Genomic DNA, 20,469 nt, shown 5'->3' with positions numbered 1-20,469 from the left:
CCACGTTTTTAAAATGACGATTATTGGAATCCAAGGCATGGTTGTCAGGACATTCTTCGTAATTTAAGCAGAGCGGCAAAAAATGCAAGCATATGTGCCGAGCAAAATGAGTGTAAGGGGAAAAGGTAAAATTTTGCATTCCTTGCAATGTGAACGTGTTGCATGCTGTGTTGCAGATTTACTACAGCTGAGTCATTTCGGGACACTAAATGTGTGTTTCCAGGAAAAAGGAGAGGAAGGAACAAGGCTGAGGGGCTCGCCGGGTTCCCCCGGGCACTCCCAGCAGCAGACACCGGTATTCCGGAGCGGGCGGCGGCGTGGTCAAAAAAGGCGCCACGGCCCCTTTAAGAGGCACAGCACCTTCTCCAAGATACCATCTTGCACCAGGAGTTCAAGTAAGCTCTCCACCTACCTTGATATATCCTCCTTAACTGGGTACGACTGGCCGGCGGGGCAAACGAGCCTTCTCATTGGCTTTGCGTGCACGGCCCTCTCTCTTTTATTGGCTCTTGCTCCCGCCACTCGGCGCTAACTTCCGCCCTCCTGAGCCGTTGAGGTAGGTTGAGTGAGGGCTCTTGGGTTAGTTCCTGTTAGGCCCCGGCCGGGGGAGTAGGTTGAAATCTCTTAAGATGCCCGGTGGGCTGGGGCACCGGGGGCTGTGAAGAAGGCGTGAGGGGGCGACAAGGGGAGACCGCGGCAGGCCCGAACGAGAGCGGCGGCCGAGCCCGCCTTCCCTGCACCATGCTCATAGAGGATGTGGATGCCCTCAAGTCCTGGCTGGCCAAGTTACTGGAGCCGATGTGAGTGAGCCTGGCTGGGCCGGGGCCGGCGAACGTGGGCGTTGGGGGCCCGCGGGACGCGGGGGGAAGGGAGGCGGCGTGAGGGAGGGCGCGGCGGAGGGGCCGCGGTCGGGAGGTCCCGGCGTCTCCTCTGTAGTACTATCACCATTGAGGGGGGAGGGGAGAGGAGGGAGCGCCAGGGGCACGGAGACCGTGTGCTGTGGGGCCTGTCGGGGAGGGGGGCGAGGGCTTGTTAAGTCCAAGTCTTGGGGTGCTACCGGGGCAGCAGGAGCAGCGAGGGGACTGGAAATGCTGCTGATTGAGAACTGCGAGGGAGAGCAGGGCTATCGAGGGATTTTTAAATGTGGATATTGGCATCTCGAAGGGAAGAGCAGCGTAGCCAGGGCTTTACAGACAACATTGTTCCGGGACTAAAAGATCTGGAAGCGGCGAGTGTCGAGGGGGGCCTTTTCAAAACCGGGCAGAAAGGGAGGGGAGGGGCACTGAGGGCTTTACAGAGATTACCGATAAGCCCTTAAGAGTCTAGGAATATTAAAGTATTTGAAAAAACGGGGGGTGGTTGAAAGGGCAATGTAGGCATTGGGGGAATTATTGGGAAGCTGATCAATATGATACAGGTTTTTAGGGATTTCAAATATTATTGATGAGTTGATAGTACTAGGAGAACTGATGATCTTTAAATATCATTGGGGCTTGGAGGGAGTTGAGGTTTATGCGTTTGATTGGGGGTTACCCTGCTACCTAGCTTTGGAGGAGGGGCTGGAGGGAGGGGTGTGTGTACCTGCGGGATCTCGCGGTTTCTGGATGCGGCGCTGGAGGCATGGAGGGCGTTGCAGAAAGAATAGGAGTTTTGTACATATTGTTGAAAGGTGGAGAGGGCAACTGAGGTGGAGGGTTATTGTTGAGGTGCTGAAAAGAATGAGGGGCTTGTTTTAAAATATATATCCTGGGTCGTATTTGGGACCCATGAAAGGGAGAGCAGAGGTATCAAGTTTTTGTAGGTTTTGTAACCATTTTAAGGGGGTAGGAGTGCGTATATTTGGGACACTGAGGTTTGCATAGCTGGTCCCCGAAACACATCTCCTAGACTCTTCTAGGACCTAGGGAAGGCGGGAGGGGAGGGCTGGAGAGACATGCTGTCTTTCACCCTCTTGGGGGAGAGGGCATGGAAAGCAAGGGAAAGGATGGTTTCCCGCCCCCTCTTCGTTTCTGGGGCTTATCTTCCTGGGGAGGTGAGGACTTTCTGGCTGAAGGAAAGGGGGTAGAGGAAGCGATGGGCGGGCTTTGCTCATTAAATCAGATCATTTGCGTGGCCAGATTGAGTTTTTCAGAGGTGGAAGTGTGGAGATGGGGTAAAGTTGGGGCTGTTGAGAAAGATACTTCCCTGTTGTTTTTTTGGTCCTCCGGAGAAATCTTGGTAACTAACCTCTGTTGTTTCTTGAGGTGAGATTGGAACACCTAGGGAGAGTCATGGGTAGTCCAGTGTGTCAGCCTTGTGAAGGCAGGATGCGTGAGGGAGGCAGGCTTAGGGAATTTGGGTGTCTGAAGTGGTATTTGCTTTCTGAAGATGAGGATGTGAGTAGAACACAGGTGTGAATAAATGTGCACCAAGGGCTTCTGAGTTTTACATTAGTAGTGGTCAAGTTTTGTTGCTGTTGTTTTGTTAATCCTCACCCAAGGATATTTTTTCCATTGATTTTTAGAGAGAGTGGAAGGGAGGGGGAGAGACACAGAGAGGGGAGCATCCATGTGAGAGAGACACATCCATTGGTTGCCTCCCGCACATGCTCCGACCAGGGCCGGGGATCGAGCCTGCAACTGAGGTACGTGCCCTTGACTGGGAATCGAACTCGGACCCTTAGGTCCCCGGGCCCATGCTCCATCCACTGAGCCAAACCGGCCAGGGCAGTGAGGTCTAGTAAAAGTGAAAATGACTTATTGGGGCACTTGAAGTTGTGTAGAAGGATGTGGGCCTCCTGGATGTGCATCATACTTTTTCTACAGTACAAAGTTTTGGAACACAAAAATGGAGATAGAGTGTGATAAAGTTGAGAAATAGTGAAATTGATTTAGTAAAATTGACCATATTTGGAAAAGGCTGAAAAAAAAGAAAAATGTCTGTTTAAAAATTCTTTACCTCTATGCTCTTTAATGTTTAAGAAACCAAAAACTTAACTCAGGCTGTTTATGTTGTCATTGTGTGTGTGTGTGTTTGTGTGTGTGTGTGTGTGTAACAGTTTTTCATACAAGCTCTGATTTCGTTTGTTGGTAGAGATCATTTTAAAAGTATTAAATGTATTAAACATTTTTTTTTTTTTTACATATTTTTATTGATTTCAGAGAGGAAGGGAATGGGAGAGAGAGATAGAAACATCAATGATGAGAGAATCATTGATCGGCCGCCTTCTGCACGCCCCACACCGGGGAGTGACCGAGCCCACAACCGGGCATGTGCCCTTGACCAGACTCGAACCAGGGGCCCTTCAGTCCAGCTCGACACTTTATCCACTGAAAAAGTTTTAAATGTATATTTTATGTCTTGGGTAGAAGGTGACAAGTTTTGATAATATAGTTGTGTGTGTGGTTTTTTTTTTTTTTTTTAAAGATCCCTAAAATGTTTCTTAATGTCAAAATTTAGTTTGAGTAGGAAGTTAAATCTCCTAAGCGTCTTTTCACTTGGCTTTTTTGGCTGTTTATATTGGTAAGTTTGTAGATACGTAGTAATTTTCATGGGTAAAAATTACCTTTCAAAATGAATATTTGAGTTTAGTTTCCCCATTTGTTTTCCGTTTATGTTCAATTTAAAGCACACATCATGTTTCTATCTATTCTCTTTAATTTTTGTTACTTTTTTAGGATTAAAAAAATCTAGAATTACTACAACTTAGACTTAATATAGAGGCATTCATAGAATTAGAAAATAAAAATACTTATTTTTAATTCACATAAGTAATGGTTTTGGATGGAAGTGTTATGAAGAAATAAATGCAAATATCACATGTATTTTCATTCTTAGTATGTTGTTATGGGAGGTTATTTTTGTTTGTTTAGACATCCTAAAATGTAATAAATGATATGCTAAAGAGGGATGTATTTGTAAATTTACTTTTTGCATATTCCAGATTTAAGAAAATTTTCATGGCTGATTGGCATGTTGCTACAACATAGCATTTCAGAGCAGTTGTTAAGTTTTCAGATAAACGTAGTTGCAGTGGCTGTGTTGGAATGGTACGGTGGCACATGATTTCCCACTGCACTTTCTTGTTTAACTTAATTTCCAGTTAACTAAATTTATGGAAGTTTTTGAATTTTTAGGTGTTTTTAAGCATATTACAGCTTATCACTGGTAAAACAAAGGCATGTAAGGGCGTATTTCTAAACCAATCCAGTTTACATGTGATTATTCCCTATAGACAAATTAGAAATACCATGTGTTGTTAAGAGCTCACCTGTTACCTTCCATGCCATCTCTATTGCCTTCCAAATAGAGATGTGGGACATATCTATTATTTGTATTAGAGGAAAGACAGAAGGAGGGAGCCTAGAAGAAATGGCTTCTTAACTGGCTGGAGAAAACCCAGTACCATTTAAAAAAAATACATTTTATTGATTTTTTTTTACAGAGAAGAAGGGAGAGGGATAGAAAGTTAGAAACATCGATGAGAGAGAAACAACATCGATCAGCTGCCTCCTGCACACCCTCCACCGAGGATGTGCCTGCAACCAAGGTATATGCCCTTGACCGGAATCGAACCTGGGACCCTTCAGTCCGCAGGCCAATGCTCTATCCACTGAGCCAAACCGGTTAGGGCCCCAGTACCATTTTTGTTGGCATCATAAAGGGGAGAAAAACCATATTAGGCAAGAAGTTTCTATCTCTTTTCCTACTGCTGCATGAACAGACTGAATTCACAGATCTTGTTTGGGGGCCTCATCTTTCTTCACTTTAAAAATATGCTAGATATCCTAGTCATAGAGGCCGTGTAGGGATTATGCACAATTAGAAGATGCCGTAGTTTCTTTCTATCAGAAATAACTTCATTTTAAGTATGGGAACCCCTTAAAAAGTAAGGTCCTAAGTGAATGTTAGGGATAAATAACTGAAGAAATTTCTGCAAGTTTAGAAAAAGTTCAGGCAAGCATTTTTCAGTAACACACATTCCTACCAAAAATGTCTTTAATGGGGAATGTTTTAAGTTACTTACATATTATATATTAAATATATAAAATCATATGCAATTCACTACTGCTTGTTTGGTTTATTGTAAAAATAAGTCTTTTTAAAAAAGCGTTTGTAATACTTGTTGGAGAGTTGCATCCAATCATCCATCCATCCATCTATCCTAGTAGAGCATCTTTTTTTTTTTTTTTTTTTTTTTTTTCTAGAGTAGAGAACCCTGAATTCAAGCTTACTTTAGGGTTCTTTTTTTTTTTTTTTTTTTTTTTTTAAATATATTTTATTGATTTTTCACAGAGAGGAAGGGAGAGAGATAGAGAGTTAGAAACATCGATGAGAGAGAAACATCGATCAGCTGCCTCTTGCACATCCCCTACCGGGGATGTGCCCACAACCCAGGTACATGCCCTTGACCGGAATCGAACCCGGGACCTCTCAGTCCGCAGGCTGACGCTCTATCCACTGAGCCAAACCGGTTTCGGCCCTAGTAGAGCATCTTTATGTGAATCAGGCCATTTAAGTTCTAGTTCTGTGTCTCAAATTCACTGTGGGACTTCGGAGAAATTGTCTAACCTTTTTTCTATTAAACAGAGTTAATTTTATTAGCCTTTTACCTACCTCATGAACATGGTTTGAATATTAATGATGCAGACTTAGTGCTTTGTGTACCTCAGAATCATTATTAAATATAAATGAAATTTCGTGGTTTTGAAATATGAAAATATGCTGAACTCTTTCTGCAAAAATATTTTACTTACTAATGTTAAGCACCACTGACTGCCACTTACAAAATAATAAGCAGTCTAGTCCATGACAGAGCTAGAGTCTCATTGCAGGCTAAATAGGCAGGAACAGGAATTGCTAATGAAAGCCACAGTCTTCATGTGCAGTTTCTGTGAGTACAGGCCATATGTACTTTGTGCATGTACTAAGAGATTGAATATATTGCCTTCACTGATGGAAAAGGCAGCAATCAGATGCAGAGACTGAGATTATTTTTTTGGTTCATATTTATTGGTTCAGTGATCATGGAGGGTATACTTTGGTTTAACTCTATAGAGTTTACATGCTGCTATCAAGTTAAACTCTGACTAGTAGTCTCTGAAGTTGCTCAAATGGTAGGAAAAATGATCACCTTGCAGCTGTTAGACCTGACATCCCTGATAAATAAGCTACTAGGGTGAAGTGAGTATTTTGGAGGTGTGTTCTTAAGGTTGAGAAGTACTGATAATTTTCTAACGTGTACTTAGTGGCTTCAAAGAATTAGTTTGCCTTTAAAGTGCTGTGGGACCTGTTTAAGGAGACCATTCACTGTTTCATAGAAAAGGACATATTTTGACCAGACGACTTCTTGTCAAGTTTTATTATACTAAGTTACGAACATATTTGTTCTTATGTCTTTTGGTCTGGCTCCTAAATATGTCTGACTTCATTCTTCTGGCCCAATTGCTATAGGCTAAAAGCGAGAAGTTGCTTTATATCCCTGTGTCCTACCACTGTCTTCTCTCATTCACAGTGTTGTTACTTCATTATTAATCTCCCTTTTTAACCATTTGTTATTTTGTACTGTAATTATTTGTTTTCATACTCATCTCTTGGCCAGTGACTGCAGGGCAAAGTCTTGCTCAAAGTAATTCCATTACCTAGCAAGATGCTTGGCACTTAGTAAATATTCAGTAAATGTTTAAATGGATGCATGTGCTCATATGTAAATTTAGGTTGGTGGACAATTAGAAAAGTAAGATTTTTAAAAATTATCCTATTTTCTGGGTATGCTTAGTTGGTGACCACTGCTCTAGAAGCCATAGTCCAAATGTCAAAATGATGTTTGTAGAGATGTATGTATATATATTTTTCCCAAAACAATCTATGGGTATTTTATTTTACATTGTGTTCATTCATGAAAACCCTTAATTAAGGGAAAGATGAAAGCTTCTATTTGAAAAGAAGTATCAATATTTGTGTTATCTTTAATATGTGTTAACATTTTTTAGAACTTAATAGTTATGTACACTCTTTGATAAAATAAGCTCAGATTTTACTTATTTTTCAAATACTGTCTTAAATATATTTTTATAGATTTCAGAGAGGAAGGGAGAGAGAGAGATAAAGCATCAATGAGAGAGAATCACTGATCAGCTGCCTCCTGCATGTCCCCCCCCCCCACCCCCCGGGGGATTGAGCTGCAACCCGGGCATGTGCCCTGATGGAATCGAACTAGTGACCTCTTGGTTCCTGGGTTGAAGCTCGACCATTGAGGCACACTGGCTGGGTGTCCACCACTGCCTTATTAAAGGAATAATCAGAACACAGATCTCAGGGGCAGACTTTTTTTTTTTTTTACTTTTTTTTGTAAAGTAATAAGAGCATTATTGTATTACAGCAAATATAGAGAGAAAAGAATAAAAATTTGGGGTGTATTTATTTCCAGTTTCTCTTCAGTGTATGAACTTTCTTGAAGATGTAAATAGATTCAAATACACTGTTTTTTTAATCTTGATTTCTCCAATTGACTTTACATCAAAAGTATTTTTTATATTTGTGTATTGCTTTTTATAACCATCACTTTGGATGCCTAATTTATAATAATAAAAGTGTAATATGCTAATTAGATCAGCCAAACGACCTTCCAGACGTTCTTCCAGATAAAGTTGTTCTGGACGAAGCCAGGGCTGCAAGGGCTGAGGCAGCCACTGTGGCTGCGAGGCCTGAGGGCCCCTTGCATAAATTTCGTGCATCAGGTCTCTAGTGTTTCATGAATATTCAGCAATAAGAATGGTTACCTTGACTTTACCTTTTCTGTTAAAAATAATGCTGTTTTTATGCAATAAATGTATATATTTTTAGTTTGTCTTAGGTACCAGCAGTATTTCCTATATTTGGCCTCATCCTGAGACTAATTTCCCATAAGTACAACTACTATGCAAGTCAAAGAATGTGAACATTTTTAATGGTTGTAGATACACATTAGGATCAGGAGGTCTTTTTCCCCTTTGGCCCAATAGTGTATTCATTAATTGTCTTATCTCTGAAACAGAAACTACACAAAGGTAGAACTTAAAATTGAACCCATATTCAGAGATATGTAGGTTTTTTTCCTGAAAGTGAAAAAAGTTTAAATAGTCCTGGCTTTTCCCTGAAACAAATAGACTATAGTGGTTTATTATTAGTATATAAGGAAGGATCTTTACTCTTAGGTTTTGGGATTGGGTATATATGTTTGAAGTCTGTAAAGCTGATTACCAGCTCAGCAGATGTGTCATATCTGCAATGGAAATTTCATTAAGGAAGAGAAAGGCAAATTTAAGGTTTTTACAAGTAAGACATTTTTAGGGTGATATTTCTGTTAACTTCCCCTAATAAAAATTAATCCTAATTGCTTTTTATTTTTTAAATGACTTAAAGATAGATTACTGAGACATGTTCTTAGAACATTGTTATGCAAGATATGAATTTTAAGATCCTTATACATATATTTTTTTACCATTGATTTTTGTTTTTTAAGAGAGTGGAAGGGAGGAAGGAGGAGAGAGAGAAACATCAATGTGAGAGACACATCAATTGGTTGCCTCCCGCAGGCACCCCGACCCAACCTGGAGACCAAACCTGCAACCTAGGTATGTGCCCATGCCCTTGACCTGGAATCCAACCTGCAACCCTTCTGTCCTCAGGCCAACACTCCAACCATTGAGCTATGCTGGACTTTACAAATATAAAGTCCTTATATTTGTAACTTCCATTAAACTTTAGGAACTTCTTTTGTTGTTGTTTTTTAATTGAAAGGAACTATTGGTTGAGATTTAGGACACATTAATTTGACATGTAGATATACATAAGAAAAGAGGCCCTCTCCCTTCATCTTTGAAATCAATAAAAATATATAAAAAAAGAAAAAAAAGAAAAGTGTATGTGCTGTGAAAAAGATTTTACTTGTGTGGAGTTCTACGGGTGTTCTGTCTACCTGATCTTCAGTGGATCACTTAATTTGTCTAATATATGCAATTATTGGTAAAATGCATAGTTGATTATGCTGTTAAGGCCTTTTAAAGACTCTAGGACCATGGTCGGCAAACTGCGGCTCGCGAGCCACATGCGGCTCTTTGGCCCCTTGAGTGTGGCTCTTCCTAAGCCAGTGATGGTGAACCTTTTGAGCTTGACGTGTCAGCATTTTGAAAAACCCTAACTTATCTCTGGTGCTGTGTCACATATAGAAATTTTTTGATATTTGCAACCATAGTAAAACAAAGATTTATATTTTTGATATTTATTTTATATATTTAAATGCCATTTAACAAAGAAAAATCAACTAAAAAAAATGAGTTCATGTGTCAGAGGTTCGCCATCACTGTCCTAAGCCTTAGGAGTACCCTAATTAAGTTAATAACAGTGTACCTACCTGTATAGTTTAAGTTTAAAATATTTGGCTCTCAAAAGAAATTTCAATTGTTGTACTGTTGATATTTGGCTCTGTTGACTAATGAGTTTGCTGACCACTGCTCTAGGAGAATAGTAAATTTAGACAGTATTATTTATTACCTTTTTAAATCTCTTTGTTTTAATAGAAGCCCCTTTTTGTCTAGAAATGTGTATATCATAGGCATGGATCCAAAATTTTCAAATCTGTTTTCCAAAACTGGAGGCTCAGTGCACGAAATATGTGCGGGGTGGGTGGGGGAATCCCTCAGCCTAGCCTGCACCCTCTCCAATCCGGGACCCCTTGGGGGATGTCTGAGGGCCTCTCGCAATCCGGGACCGCTGGCTCCTAACCGCTCACCTGCCTGCCTGCCTGATCGCCCCTAACCAACTCTGCCTTCAGCCTGATCGCCCCTAACTGCTCCCCTGCTGGCTTGATCATACCCTTACCGCCTCTGCCTTGCCCTGCACCTGGGACCCGGGCTTCCCTCCCTCTGGCTGGTTGCAGGCAACCAGGACCTGGGCTGGCTTTGCCTGGGCCACAGCCGCAGGTGCTTGGAACCGCTGGGCGGGCGGCTTGTCCCTTTCCCAGGCCACAGGTGCAGAGGCAGTCGCTGGCACCCGGGACTGTGGGGTGGGCGGTTTGTCCCTCTCCCAGGCCGCAGCCCCAGCCGCTGGTGCCTGGGACTGTGGGGCGGGCAGCTTGTCCCTCTCCTGGGCCACAGTCTGGCTGGTCCCCATTCCTCTCTCGCGAGTTCATTTGTGCCTGGCTGGTCCCTGTTCCTCTCTCGTGAGCTCATTTGTGCCTGGCTGGTCCCCATTCCTCTCTGGTAAGCTCATTTGTGCCTGGCTGGTCCCCATTCCTCTCTTGTGAGCTCATTTGTGCCTGCTGGTCCCTGTTCCTCTCTTGCGAGCTCATTTGTGCCTGGCTGGTCCCTGTTCCTCTCTCTCGAGCTCATTTGTGCCTGCTGGTCCCTGTTCCTCTCTCGCGAGCTCATTTGTGCCTGGCTGGTTCCCATTCCTCTCTCACCAGTGTTGAGTGTCTGAGCTGTTAACGGCGTGAGGGCTTGATGACTATTTGCATATTAGCTCTTTATTATATAGGATATGCTTATTCCTATATGTAAGCAGAAATGAATTTTCATAAGCTTTGGTTACAAATAAATAGCTGAATGGTTTACTCTTCCTAGGTATTACTTCTTGGGTAAGAGAAATAATAGGTGGCCCTGCATTTGTTTTGTAATCTACCAAGGATCTTAGACATATGTAGATTTTTGTGACACACATCTGGATGTCTTGTTGGGCTAGTATTAGCATGCTACCATAGTTACTACAATATTGTCAGTTTTTGAAGTGTATATGGTAAGGGGCGGCGAAAGAAAAAATAAGAACAAACATAAAAGTACAGAAAATTACAACATAAAATTCCCCAATGTGTTTAAGTTTCACCATTCAGTTGGTGTCAGTTGTTATTTCAGACTGGCAATTTCTCTCCTAGCGCACTTTATGGATATATATATATATATATATATATATATATATATATATAAGGAATTATTAATTTAAATGGTCCTATTCCTTTGGCTATAAACATTTTTGTATTTGGTGCAGAATTCTATCAGTTATTAATAATTAGTTCACTCACATTAAATATTTAGAATCTGTGATCACTCTTTTCTTGGTGTTTTGTCTTTTTCTGCTCTTTGAATTTCTCATAACTGTTCATCTTGAGTTTTAGCACTGTCACATCAAAATGTATTTCATCAGAAGAGGCCTAACCCTGCATTTGTTTTAGAGTCTGAATAGTAAATATATGTATAAGGCATCTGTGTATGTTTAACCCACCTAATTTATCCAGTAATCTGAATGTTTTGCCTGTTTTTCACTAAGAACCCAAATATTCTTACCCAGCATTGTACCGTCAGGTCATGAGTCTTTCTGAAGAGTCTCGTAATACTAGAGAAAATAACATTGCCTCTTTATGCCATTTCTTACTTTTAAAAATCCTTTTCTTTTTGTGCTTAGAATATTTATCTTATCCAGGATCTGAACTTTCTAAGTAAAGGTAGAAATGTGATCCCCCCCCCCCCATTTGAAAGTTGATTAGAATTATACTGATCAAATATCTTCGTGTTCTCAGGAGTGAAATTAGGTCTACCTACATATCTCTTTCTTGAGGTTTTTATGGAATAGCCAAAATGGGCATGGTATGTGTAACATTTTTTTGAAGCTGAAAATGCTGTAAATCCATATTTAGAATTTAGCAATTTATATTTTTTACTTAAGAAAAATTGTAGCGCCGAAACTGGTTTGGCTCAGTGGATAGAGCGTCGGCCTGTGGACTAAAAGGTCCCAGGTTCGATTCCGGTCAGGGGCATGTACCTGGGTTGCGGGCATATCCCCAATAGGAGATGTGCAGGAGGCAGCTGATCGATGTTTCTCTCTCATCGATGTTTCTAACTCTCTATCTCTCTCCCTTCCTCTCTGTAAAAAATCAATAAAATATATTAAAAAAAAAAGAAAAATTGTAGCTTTCTTTTAAATTGCATGTTTTTATTAATATGTAACTCATCATCTTTAACACTTAGTCTCTCCTCGTACACTTTGATCCTTGCCCATAATTTATTTTTATTAGGTCTGAATTTTGTAAAATTGACAATCGTTGAAATTTGCTCTCTTAGAACTTGGTGCATAAAGGTGCATAGATGTTTTAAAAACCTGCCTTTCCCACAAAATGTTAATACTGGCAATGAAAAAATTCTATTTTATTGAATTATGAACTTTAGAAAAATAGACTAGAAGGAAGTAAAGGTACTTATGCTTAGTCTTTCTTTTGTTTGCTGATCTCATGAAGTTGGAAATGATTGATACTCTTGGAGCTGAATCTAACTTTCTGGTTGACAGTGGAGGCCCAAGGACTGTAGAACAAGATTAGTTGATTGGAGTGTTTTACAGGAATATGATCACTTTGCTTGCATATTGATTTTAATTACTGTCTTTCTGAATTTTTTCATTTTAGTTTTACAGCAACCCTATGAAGCCATATAAGATAATGTGTTACTTAAATGTACATTCATGAGGAAAATAGAATATTAAAAAATACGTATATTTGTAACATAAAACTTTTAGTTTCATGTAATGTAGATTAAATGTTAAGTCTGACAGATTGCTGTATGTCAGGAGTTGGCAACTCAAGGATCATGTGCTGTCCTGGCATAGGAGATACTTTAGGTTGTCAAAGTCAGGTTACTACTGACTAGGGCAGTGATGGCGAACCTTTTGAGCTCGGCGTGTCAGCATTTTGAAAAACCCTAACTTAACTCTGGTGCCGTGTCACATATAGAAATTTTTTGATATTTGCAATCGTAGTAAAACAAAGATGTATATTTTTGATATTTATTTTATATATTTAAATGCCATTTAACAAAGAAAAATCAACCAAAAAAATGAGTTCGCGTGTCACCTCTGACACATGTGTCATAGGTTCGCCATCACTGGACTAGGGAAAAAATAGTGAAGTAGGTAAAGGTTATCTCTGCTGCCCTCCCACCACTTTCTTAACCTTTCTGTGCTGACTCCCAGATATTGTCTCTCTTGCTTATAGCAGCTAAAGTGTTTACCAGTAATATTTAAGGTGCCAAACTTCTATTCTCACTTTTAAGAATAAAAGATCCTTAAGGTACTCACTGAGATGATTAACAGTGGAGTTGATCTCCATTTTTGGATGCTGGTTCCTGGGGTTATAGGGACTGGGGGAAATTGTTGTTACTTTTCCTCCTTCCTCATTGGTCCCATGGAACAGATAGCTCATGAAGACATTGACTGTTTCTATAGGCTGGAAGTCAAGCTGAAACTAAGGGTCAGTTGCCACCTTTTTCTTATTACCATTGAGAAAGCAAATACAGATTTAGTTAAAAATTCTGGGTGTAATTAGAACATTGAAAGTAGGAGACAAACTATTTTATGAAAATAAGCAGAAAAGGAAACACTTACTTGCACTACATGTATGCTGTGTGTTATAATAGTCCCCTGTGTTTGCAGTTACTTTAAAGTTTTTAGCTTTTCAAAATAGGGGTGACTTCATTAATGATAACCATTTGAAAAAATTGTTTAAAAATTTTTATATTTTCTCTATCTAACTAGATGTGATGCTGACCCTTCAGCCTTAGCCAACTACGTTGTCGCACTGGTCAAGAAGGACAAACCTGAGAAAGAATTGAAAGCCTTTTGTGCTGATCAACTTGACGTCTTTTTACAAAAAGGTAATTACTATGGACCTTTTGTCACGTATTTAAGATTTTCAATTTAAAACTTCTTTTTTTTTTTTTTTTTTTTTTTTTTTTTTTTTAATATATTTTTATTGATTTTTTACAGAGAGGAAGGGAGAGAGATAGAGAGTCAGAAACATCGATGAGAGAGAAACATTAATCAGCTGCCTCCTGCACATCTCCTACTGGGGATATGTCTGCAACCCAGGTACATGCCCTTGACCGGAATCGAACCTGGGACCTTTCAGTCCGCAGGCCGACGCTCTATCCACTGAGCCAAACCGGTTTCGGCCAATTTAAAACTTCTTGATAAAATCTTGAACATATAAGCTTGAAAGGAAAGAAATTGCCAGGGTCCTTTTATACTTGAATATATCCATTCATACCTAATTATTTATCACTAGAGGCCTGCTGCACGGAAATTCACGCAATAGGCCTTTCTTCCTCTGGCTGCTGGCACCAGTTTTCCTCCGGCGCCCAGGACCCAGGCCTTTGGTCCGGCTGCAGCGAGGCTTGGCTTCTCCGCAGCGGAGAAGCCAAGCCTCTTCAGTCTTAAGTCTTCACTCCGGCCGGAGCCTTTGCCTGCATATGCAAATTAACCGCCATCTTTGTTGGGTTAGTTTGCATAGTCACTCTGATTGGCTTGTGGGTGTAGCGGAGTGACACCAATTTACATGTTTCTCTTTTATTAGTGTAGATATATTTTGGCAGAACTGGTTTTTCCGTCTCTGTTTCTTTCCTATATTGAGGCAGTGGTAACTAATGCTTTTTTAGGTGAGTGGGTCCTTTGCAGCTTGTGGCAGATCCTAGTTGATGGTGGGGGGCGGGTAACATTTGAAGCATATTGAAGCTGTTTATTCTTAGTGTTTATTAAGGCAGTGAAGCTTTCTGTCCCCCCCCCCCCCCCCCCCCGGCTGGGGCTTTTTGATATCCAAGAAGAGGTGGCATGTTCTTCTCTTTGTGCCTTTAACTTCTCATTTTCTTACCAAAGTATTTTTCATAGTCCACAGAGATTCCTGGAGTCTTCCCCTGCTGCTTTTCTGACCTCATTCCCTACCTGTCCTCCTCACTATTTATTCTAGTCACATTGACTAATGTGCTGTTTTTGTCAACATGGCAAACATATTCCCAGTTCAGGGCTTTTGAACTCTCTTTACCCTTCCTTGAAACATGGTTTCTTCCCTTATGGTTTTTGGTCTCTTCTCAAATGTCATCATTAAAGCAGCCATTTTCAGCCTTTTTCATCTTCATGGCACTCATAAACTACTAAAATTCTGGTACACCAAAAAATAAATATTTTGCTCATCTGACCAAAAAAATAGGTATAATTTTGATGATACTTATTACACCGGATGGCTATAGTTGGGTTGGCTGTTGTCATTTTTTTTATTTGACAATCTAAGGAAAAAGTCAGTGTCCCTGGCTAAATAAGTCAGGTGTTGCATATTTTTAAAAAGTGCTGTCTTAGAGTAGTTTCCCCTGAATGTATAGTATGCCACACGCCTCCAGACACTCTCGTTCTAACCTTGCTTTATTATTTTTTATCATGGCATTTGTCATTCATTGTCATGTTGTATGTTGATTTGCCTGTTTATATATATCTCTCCTCCCCAACCCTGTTTGGTCTTTTCCTTTGTGGAGGAGAGACTTGGAACGTACAGTGCCTGTCACATAGAAGATATTCAATAAATATTGTTTAATAGATGGACAGGAATGTAGATAATGCAGTTACTGGTTGATCTAGCTATTGATGGTGGGAAGACATCCTTTACCTCAAATATTTACTGAGGAAGAAAAGAAGTAATTGTGGCTTCTCAATCTAAAACACAGTAATTCCTCCCTAGTACAGATGGGAGGATGAGTATTTTCTTTTCTAAATATATTAATTTATATTACTCAGTTTCCATTAAAGATAAATTATGTAAAATGTAGGGCCATGAAAAAAATAAGTAAAACATTGCAAAGACATTTGAGGTAACAGGCAAATATATGTTTAGATATCTAAGAATTCCTTGTTACAAAAGCTTTAAAGATTTTTAGTAACTTTTTTGAAAAATATATTTTATTGATTTTTTACAGAGAGGAAGGGAGAGGAAGAGGGATAGAGAATTAGAAACATCAATTCAGTTGCCTCCTGCACACTCCCTACTGGGGAAGTGCCCGCAACCAAGGTGCATGCCCTTGACCGGAATCGAACCTGAGACCCTTTAGTCTTCAGGCTGACGCTCTATCCACTGAGCCAAACCGGTTAGGGCTTTAGTAACTTTTTAAAAAATTACAAAAGCAATACATGTGAGGAAGAATTTTAAAGAACATCTTTAAAAGGAAAAAAAAAATAAATTGCCATAAACTTGCAACCAGAGAGAAAAACACTGATCGTAAAAATAATGCTTTTGAACGGTCTGATTAATTTATTTTCTTAAAATAATGTGTACAGTTAACAAGAGATAATAGTTTTATAATAAGAAAAAGTTACCACACAAATTAATAGCATAAAGATGCTTTTCTGAAGGAAAATTAATTAGATATTTTAGAAACAGCTGATTATATAAAATGTGTAATAATTACGGTGTAAGCAGGGTTTGTGTTGTACTTTTAAAAAAATTTCTTGATTTTGAGAGAGAGGGGGGAAGGGAAAGAGAAACATCAGTTTGTTATGCCACGCATTTATGCATTCATTGATTGGTTCATTCTTTTTTTTTTTTTAATCTTCATTGTTGAAAGTATTACATATATACTCCTCCCCCACCCTCCATTAACCTCCTCCAGCCCACCCCAGGCCTTCAGCACCCTATTGTCTGTGTCCATGGGTTATGCATACAGGTCTTTGGTTGCTTACCTCCACCCAACTTCCCTCTGAGATTCTGCACTCTGTTCTGTTGGTTCATTCTTGTATGTTCCCTGATCTGGGATTGAACCCATAACCTTGGCATATCAGGATAACATTCTAACCAACTGAGCTATCTGGCCAGGGTTTTGTGTTGTACTTTTATTTTATTTTTAATATTTTTATTGATTTTTAGAGAGGAAGGAAGAAGAAAACATTGATATGAGAGAGAAATATTAGATCAGTTGCCTCCTGTATACCCCCTACCAGGGATCGAGCCTGCAGCCTGGGCATGTGGCCTGACCAGGTATTGAACTGGCAATCTGTGTATGGAACCACACTCAACCAGCTGTGCCACACTGGCCAGTGCTGTGTTGTACCTTTTTAAAATATGTATATATATTTTTTCTTGATTTCAGAGAGAGGAAGGGTGAGGGAGAGAAAGAGATAGAAACATCTATGAGAGAGAATCATTGATCAGCTGCTTCTTGTACAACCCCACCAGGAATCGAGCCCACAACCCCGGCATATGCTCTGACCAGGAATTGAACCATGACCTCCTGGTTCATAGGGTGATGCTCAACCACGGAACCACAACCGCTGGGCTATTGTACTTTTAATATGCTCTTTTTTCCTTAGAATAGGATCAATGAAAGTTACTTGATTCAAGAAATTTGATTTGAACAACAAATACTTTGACATTTATGTTTTTAATACATTTATTTGGTTCTCCCAGTTTGAAAAAGTTTCAAAGTAAAGCTGCCTTTAAGTAAAATACAAAAAGATACTTTCATATAATTTTCATGTCAATGTTTATTTTTTCAACTGATATAAAAATATTTTAAATTTTTGAGTAGGCAGTATATTTAATCCAGCAATGTAAAGGTATGCTGTGAAGTCTCTCACCTGTTCTTCATATGCCCTCTTCCCACCTCAAGTACACATTTTGTCTTTTCATCAGTTTTTATGCAAATATAAACATATAAATGTTTATTGTATATTTGAGATCTGATTATCAGTACTCATTCTTTTTATATTTTCTCTGTATTCTGTTGTATGTCTGCCATATAATTTATTTAACTAGTTTCTTATTCATGGAAATTTGGGTTGTTTCCAATCATTTACTATTTTGTACTCAAATAATCTTGTATAGATATCATTTTTTACATGTGCAGGTATGCCCAAAAGATATAAAAGCCTAGAAGTGGGATTTTCTCCCAATAAGGGTTGGACTCATTTTAAGTCCCAACAACAGTGTATGAGATGTCCCATTTACCTCAGATTTGACAATAGAATGTGTGTCAGATTTTTGGTTTCTGTTTATATAACACATATATTATTTATCTTCCTTAGAAACTTCAGGTTTTGTGGATAAACTATTTGAAAGCCTCTATACTAAGAACTACCTTCCGCCTTTGGAACCAGTTAAGCCTGAGCCAAAACCATTAGTCCAAGAAAAAGAAGAAATTAAAGAAGAGGTAATGCAGAGTTTTGTTTTGGGGGCATCTTTTGCCCCATTACCAATATTATTCTTAGTTGGAAGTTGACCTCTTTAGAAGTGATGGAAATTTGTTGGGTTTGAGCATGGTGCAAAGTCTTTTTCAGGGCTTCTTAGTTTCTCGAACTTGAAGAGTTGGAAGAATTTCAAATAGCTTGTTTAGAGATCCAAGAAGTATTTTAGTGTGATATTGAGGAATTCAGAGAAATCTTATCCAGTGATTTTTAGAAAAATAAAATTTCATAAATATTGAGGCTTAATTGAAGGAAAAGTACGAATGAAACCTCAAGAGAACTCGTTAGGCAACACATTTTCACATAAATAGAGAAAATAATATAATTATAAATGTAACTCATAGGAAAGAAAAGGAAAAAATGTTTATACAATGTTGAGATATAAAATGTGATTATAGATGGTTTGAATTGAATCAAGGAAGAAATTTTACAAAGTTCATATGTGATTTCTTTTTATGTATAGATAACAGTATTACTATAAGAATATATGTTTTAAAATCAAGCTGCATGAGTTAAAGTAGTAGCTCTAAACAAAGCTACTTAACTGTTCATTTGCATATCAGCAAAATGATTATAGTAGTATATACTTATCTCTTTAAGGATTAAATGAAATTTTATTTGTGCGCACGCACATCTTAGTCCAATGCCTGGCACATAAGTGTTGGTTATTATACAGAAATGTTTTCCAACTTTTGTGTTTATTAATAATTATGTAGTGAACTTTTATTTGGGAATAATTTTAAACATATGAAAATTACAAGAATAGTACCACAAATACCCATATACCATTTACCTAGATTCACCTATTGAAAGTTTGCCTCATTTGCTTTCTTTATATAGACTCAGAATTATTTTCTTCTGAATATTTGGGAGTAAGTCAGGTACATCATGACCCTTGACCTCTAAATATTCAGTGTGTATTTTATAAGAATAAAGATATTCTCTTAACTAGCTATAGTACTATTATTAGTGTCAGTAAATTTAACATCAATAAAATACTGGTATCTACTGTCTGTATTCCAATTTTGTCTGTTGACCAACAACGTCCTTTTATTATAGCTTGTGTTTTTTCCTCTTCAATACAAGATCATTGTAAAGATCACATATTGCATTTAGTTGTCATTTCTGATACATTTTTAAATGCTAGGATGATAGAATTGATTTAATGTTAAAAGAAAACAAAATAAAATACTTCATTAAGACTCATTGAGATTACTATCACTGTTTTTATTTTTGGCTTATGCCCTTTAATTGTCTCGTAAAATCTTTAAAATTAAAAGAGGCTCTTGGTATGTTTTTTCAAGTAATGGAAATAGGAAGATACTTTTCTTTTGTACTTGATAGAATATAATTTTGTTGATTGCATCTCAGTGGAATAATATATCTTCTGTATTTCCTGTGAATTGGTAGAACAATTTTTAAACCTAATCTAACAATTGTATAGTGTTTTTGCCAGCACCATATGGTTGCCATATTGTGGCTGCCATTTTATAACATTCATTAACTTTTTGTTCCTGTAACCTTTTCTATGAAATAAATCTAAAGTTCTCCTAAAATGAATTATAATTAGGAAAACTCAAATCATTTTACTATACGATGCTTAGAAATAGAGATTTGCTATTTCTGCTGTTTGAATTTAAAGAATGGATTTTTGTTTTCTTCCTACACTTTTCTACCTTAAATTAACACTTAAAAATTAACATATTGCTGGTAATGTAATTTCAGATGCATCTTTTTATTTCTGTTTCCAAACTTTTTTGGGCATGATATGACTTTAATATTTCAGTTTATTTGTGCCCTCTTTGTGCCAGTAAGTTTGTCATCAGGTGGGTGTGTTTTGTATTTTGGAGGCCTGTTCTTGTTTCTAATGAGTGTTTCCATATAGGTATTTCAGGAGCCAGCAGAGGAAGAACGAGATGGCAGAAAAAAGAAATATCCTAGTCCCCAGAAGACTCGTTCAGAGTCTAGTGAACGAAGGTTTGTGTATATTTTTAATTAGGAGGATATTGGTAACTCACTTTTCAGTTATATTATAAGGGCATTGAAGAGATTTTTAAAATAATGAACTGACTTCTCTCTCTCTCTGAACCGATTAAAGGAAAAGTTACCTTTCTTCCTTCCATTCTCTCTTTTTTTGTCTTTGTCTTCCTTTTATAAACAAGCATCATTATGTGCTTTCCCCAAGAGCTCAGGGGTGGGAGCAGTCTCCTTAGAGAATAATAATGAAATGTTCCATTTGGTTAGGGGTGCTTAATATTAAAATCATCCATAGCATTTTATATTACAATTAGTGCATTTTATATTTTGAATCATCAGCCTACCATCAAAAAATTAGTCTTTGTTTAAGAAAACTTTGTTTTGAGCCTTTTTTCTTTTCCAGTTTTAAATATCTGTTTTTTTCTCCCACCCCTCCCCATACTTTGGGTTCACCTTTTTTTTTTTCACTTCTCCCTACCCAGTGTACTTGAGGGA

General features: G+C 38.5%; 1 protein-coding gene across 7 annotated transcripts in view; it reads left to right on the top strand.

The window, feature by feature from the left end:
* The first annotated feature begins 550 nt into the window (after positions 1 to 550).
* The window catches only part of RBM27 (RNA binding motif protein 27), a 68,976-nt gene continuing 49,057 nt past the window's right edge, over positions 551 to 20,469 (top strand). For all 7 annotated transcript variants that reach the window (XM_036312624.1, XM_036312619.1, XM_036312623.1 and 4 more), the window contains exons 1-4: positions 551 to 800; positions 13,534 to 13,652; positions 17,839 to 17,963; positions 19,883 to 19,974. In XM_036312624.1, the coding sequence (XP_036168517.1) occupies positions 742 to 800; positions 13,534 to 13,652; positions 17,839 to 17,963; positions 19,883 to 19,974 (395 nt within the window). In that variant the 5' untranslated portion in view covers positions 551 to 741. The remainder of the gene's footprint in view (positions 801 to 13,533; positions 13,653 to 17,838; positions 17,964 to 19,882; positions 19,975 to 20,469) is intronic.

Source organism: Myotis myotis, unplaced genomic scaffold, assembly GCF_014108235.1.
Source record: "Myotis myotis isolate mMyoMyo1 unplaced genomic scaffold, mMyoMyo1.p scaffold_m19_p_6, whole genome shotgun sequence".
Lineage (NCBI taxonomy): Eukaryota > Metazoa > Chordata > Mammalia > Chiroptera > Vespertilionidae > Myotis > Myotis myotis.
This window is presented reverse-complemented; position numbering and strand designations above follow the sequence as displayed.